Source organism: Myotis davidii, unplaced genomic scaffold, assembly GCF_000327345.1.
Source record: "Myotis davidii unplaced genomic scaffold, ASM32734v1 scaffold989, whole genome shotgun sequence".
Taxonomy (NCBI): Eukaryota; Metazoa; Chordata; class Mammalia; order Chiroptera; family Vespertilionidae; genus Myotis; species Myotis davidii.
Genome location: NW_006299599.1, coordinates 93458 through 98490, shown reverse-complemented (window position 1 = coordinate 98490; position 5033 = coordinate 93458). Strand labels below are relative to the sequence as shown.

General features: G+C 51.3%; 1 protein-coding gene across 1 annotated transcript in view; it reads left to right on the top strand.

The window, feature by feature from the left end:
* The window catches only part of LARP7 (La ribonucleoprotein domain family member 7), an 18313-nt gene that overhangs the window by 10778 nt on the left and 2502 nt on the right, over positions 1 to 5033 (top strand). The window contains exons 12-14 of the mRNA XM_015571517.1: positions 1 to 51; positions 2416 to 2575; positions 2749 to 2840. The exon at positions 1 to 51 is cut by the window's left edge and continues 10 nt beyond it. Of these exons, the coding sequence (XP_015427003.1) occupies positions 1 to 51; positions 2416 to 2575; positions 2749 to 2840 (303 nt within the window). The remainder of the gene's footprint in view (positions 52 to 2415; positions 2576 to 2748; positions 2841 to 5033) is intronic.

The window sequence follows — 5033 nt, the reverse complement described above, 5'->3', positions numbered from 1 at the left end:
ATCGTGAAGATCGTCAGCCCCGAGCCCCTGCCCAGCAGGAAGCTCGTCAGGGTGAGTGAGCCACGGCCACCGGCTGCTTGTCCCTCCTTCCTCCTCAGGCTCCCTGTGGGAACGGGGGCATTTGGGAGACACAGCCAGTCCGATCAGGGCCCGTTCCTCCGGGAAAGTCCTTGCAGGGTTTATTCCAGAGCCATCTGAAATGTGACCAGCGCAGAATCCAAGACTGAATCCTGGGGTCTGTCCGCGGTGCCCTGGCCGGTGCCCGTGGGCTGAGGGCGGGATGCAGCAGAGCACCTCCCTGGTGCGCCTCTTCCGGGGCTTTTGTTTTCAGAGAAATGGGTGTTAGAAGGGTAGTGCCAACACGTGCTGCAGATTCAGTCAGCAGTGGAGTTGGTCTGAAATTACTCTAAAATCCTAATCGTCTGCTGTCAGATTTTGGAACAAACGAAATAATCTGTGATTTGTTTTCATTGGTGCTCTTAGCTTTGAACAGACTCCTAAATGTTCTTTTGCCTAAAGTCAAAACTGTTTGGAATAAAAGAGATAATATGTATATTTTTTTCTTTGCATGAATTTAGTTTATTTTTGTCGGTTAATGAATTGAAATTGAAAATTTTTTCTTGGAAGAAATGTAACAGAGCGAATGTATTTACGTTTTTATACTGACTGTCAGCATCATGTTAAGTTGTTTTGGTCTTGCATCCTCATACCAGTCACATTTTACCTGCGTAACCTTCGAGGTTGCTCACTGTGATCCGGTGTGAACACTCCTGCAAGTCCGCAGCTAACACCGCGGTGAGGTGCTCCTCCGCTGTGGGTGAGGGTGTGGTCAGGCCCACGCGGACACGCCCAGCTGGCAGAGCATTATGGCAGATAGAACTCACACGCAGGGATAAGACGAACTTGGACGCACTGCTGTGCTTGAGTTGGTTGGTTTTCTATTAAGATTTAATAGAAAAACCATTCGGTTTGTCATTTGGAAAGAATAGCATAAATTTATGTCGATTACAAACTCTTCATTCATGATCATCGAAATCTGAAGTAACTATGAATCACGTTCGTGGTTACTTGCATTTTACTGGAACAAAACCGATTGGGAGGAGGTGGCGGCCGTTTGTGCTTGCCCTGGGACTGCCAGGCTCATTGTCATTCTGAGGGCGCCCCGGCGTGACGATGACTCTCAGTGAATGTCTTCTGAAAGGGGCCACTATAAACCAGTCACATAAACCAGTCACGTGGCTGTACCTCCATTGCAGAGTCCATCTTTTTCCACTTGGAACTGATTGTGTTTCTTGCTTAGCCTCTAAGTTAGTGCTGTTAGTGAGGTAAAGAAATGGGGAGAATGGACCAGTATGTTCTCTTTCTTATTGACTCAGCAAACATGAGTGTCTCTTGTGTGATAGGAAGGATGATAGGAATGGGATGATTAAGACTTAGTCCCTGTTTCCACAGACTCACAGGCTTTTGTATATGGAAGCTTCATTCTTAACTAATAAGCTTTTCTCCTAGTCTGTGATGCAGTAGTCTTTCCAGGTGTTTCTCAGTTCTGTGCAAATCAGACCTTAAAAACCCAACATCTCAGAGCAACCTAAATTACTTGTGGCTTGAATTTTTGGTCAAAACCGCAGGGGACCAGATGGATAAGGCCCTGTTTTGGGCTGGGAATCCTTAGCTGTTTGTTTAGCTTCATGAACAGAGACTGATAGTGAAGACCTGGTGGAACATTCCTGCATAATCGCCTGCGGAGCCTGCTGAGAATGCAGGAATCTTGTTAATCTGCCTCCCAGCAGGCGAGGTGGGGACGCTGCTCCTGGGTCTGGGTGACAGGCTTGTTCAGCGGAGGTGGGTCAGGTGTCTCATCAGAGAGGAAGAGCTTTGAGCTGCATTTTCAAAGACCCGCTCAGGAACCTCGGGTTTGTGTAGGTTCCCTGAAACCTCCTTTTGCATGAGTTGTTACAAGGAGTTGAATGTTTTCATGTATGTTTTAAGTCAGAAGTCACAAGTGCGCGGGTGAGGGGTAACACTCCTCATCCCCAATCCGTGGAGGCTCTTTCCATTTTGTTTTTAATTCCAGCCCTTATTCTGTGGGCTCCCGGAAGGACGGGGCGCCCTCTTGTTGGCGGGCGGGTGGGTGTGGTGCGCTCTGCTGCACGTCTGTGCTCCCCGGACAGGCCTCCCCTCGGGGATGTGAAAGGTGCGGTGGGTAAAGGAAGTTACGGTTGGAGGCGAGGTTGAGTGGGTTCTCAGGGTGTCCCTGTGAGGCTTCTACGCACGTGTATATCTTTCAGAGGAAATGCTTAATGTAGGTAGTTCTCATTGAGGCGTCAGGCGGAATGGCACGTTCTGACATAGCCACGGGGAACACGACCCCGGGTGTGAGACGCTTTGTTCATACTCCCTCTCCCTGTGCGGCAGGACACGCTGGCCACCGTCTCCGAAGTGGTGTACGTGGACCTGCTGGACGGAGACACCGAGTGCCACGTGCGGTTCAAGTCTCCCGAGGACGCTCAGGCCGTGCTGAGCGCGAGCGCGGACCTGCAGAAGCAGCACTGCTGGAAACTCGAGGTTCTCGCAGGTAAAGCCGCCCGTTGTGGGGACTGCGATGCCCTGAGGCTGGCTGGTGAGGCCGGTCTCCTCTGTGCTCTCACGCGCACCGTAGCAGTGAACCTCAGCTCCGCTGAGGGCGCAGAGCCCCGAGCGTGTTTCTCCGTGTGCCCTGTACGCAGAGCCCGTGTTCTCTGTTCTCAGGTGACCATGAGCAGAGGTACTGGCAGAAGATTCTGGTCGACAGGCAGGCCAAGCTGAACCAGCCCCGCGAGAAGAAAAGAGGCACCGAGAAGGTAGCGGTTGATTGTGTTGAGCTTCGCGATTTGCGTGGTTGGGGGCGGGGGGCAGCCTGAGCGTCTCCGGGGGCTCACTCCCTCCGGAGTCACGCGCAGGCGCACGACAGCCTCGGTTTGCAGTAGGTGGCGGGTTTACACTCATGCACTGAGGTTGAGGGAACGCTTATTTTCTAGATTTTGAAATACACAGAATTAGAATTATTTTCCTCAGGAGGGTGCATGGTTTTAATTTAGAGTTTTCCCTTTGGCCTTTTTTTTTTTTTTTTTAACTTGTGTGCTGACTTAAAGCAGTCCTGCTTTCTGAATGCTGGGTTTTCAGCTGGGTGGTAAGTGATTATTTAAACATTCACTGAAGGTAAAAAAACACAGTGTGTGGAGTGTGGTCTTTAAGGCAGGAGCCTCCAGAGATAAGGGTGAGAGCCTTTAGTAGTGTGGTTCCCTAAGCAGTGATAAGTCGTATTGCTTTTTCTCTGGATTGTCAGTGATATAAACAACTTTCAATACAGTAAGTAATTTAAAGCAAGCTTCTTGTTCAATAATTTTCAGTTACACTGAGTAATTAAATTATTGTTTCTAGTGAGATGTCAAGCTTACTATTTTAAAACAGATTATTATATATGTAAAGGTTAGTGCATCTTAAAGTGCTTAGAACAGAACAGGACATAAAATAACTAAATTACTATTCTCAAATTTTAAAATGTATATTGTAAAAGTCAGAAAAGCCTACAAAGATGTGCATTCTTATGTCATTGGTTGGCACTTGAAAAGTCGTGCTTTCTGTATTCCAGGATGGACGGCTTGGGTTCCTGTTTATAAAATCCTTTCCTCCTTCACCTTAAAAACCGGGTGTTTTTGCTCAGCCTCGCTTCACCCGCATCCATGGGGATGTACGTGGTTTGGGGGAGGTGCCCCGGTCTGTGTGAAATCTGCCTCTGCGGGCAGACGCTGCTCCCCGGGGCCTTCCTCCTTCCTGGGCGCCGGGCTCTGGCAGGTGTTAATTTGAAAGCCTGCGTGAGGCTATTTAAATGTTAAAGTCGCTAATCCAGAACTCGGCCCTGAAATGAAACCACTTTGTTAAATACTGTTTATCTTCCAGTTGGTGTGTCACTTTATTTAAATTGCATGTTTATAGAACTAGGAATTAGTGATTTTGTTTTTCAGAAAGATCCCATTTTCCTAAATTTGAGGCGAGGAAAAAGATTGACTCGGGCGTTTTGTGAACAGAGCCCAGCGAGGGCCGGTGGGGAGCGCGGGCTCTTTTCCGACCCCCCTTCCTGCTGCACCTTCAGCCACATCCAGCCCCGTCAGGGGGGCCACCCGTGGGCTCCCTCCGAAGTGGGACGCGGGAGCCACACCAGGTCGCAGTTGGGAGGAGAGGCTGGACCGTGGTTGGTGTGCGGCCACCTTTCTGGTTCATTTCGTTTATTTCCGAGGGCCCCTTCCTGTTGCCGCCAATGAGGACACCGCGAGTGGCCGCGCACCCGGTGCTGGCAGTGCCGTGCGGGGTGGACCAGGGCCCGGGCGTCGGCGGCCTCGGCCCAGGGAGCCGGGTTCCTGGGGGTGGGGGTGGGGGGGCAGCGCCGCCGTGAATCTGGGCTTTGTTTCTACATCGCGGTGTAGGCAGTGGGGACAGTTCCCTGAGTCCTGGTGGGAAGAGGGGAAGGGCATTCCCGTTCTGCCCCTGCCCCCCTGCGGGTAGCGTCTCCTGTGGAGAAAAGAGATGACGCTCATGGTCGGTCGGTGAGGGACTGGAGGTCTGCCCACACGGCCTCCCCGGTCCAGACCCGGTGCCTGTGGGCCATCGCCTGGAGCACATGGTGCAGAGTGAGGCTTCTCTCCTCTCCCTTTAGGCTTAGAGTAAATGGTAATGTTCTTAGTCTTTATTGTTGATAGCATTTCATTTGTCCCCCTTTCCCCCCATTAACCCCTCCAGCCTGCCCCCGCCCCCTCCCCAGGCCTCCCCACCGAACTGTCCGTGCCCGTGGGTTGTGGACACACACATAAGAGGAGAGAGGTGGGTTACCTCCCACCCACTCAGCCTCCCTGTTTTCATCTTGTGTTGCTTTTTATCAGAACGGGGTTTTTTCCTGCACGACTGGTGTGTCGGATGCTCAGCAGGGGAGAGCACAGTTCGTGGATCGGTGAGGGACCTGGAGTGGCAGTTGTCACCTCTGGCCTCACCTCTCTGGC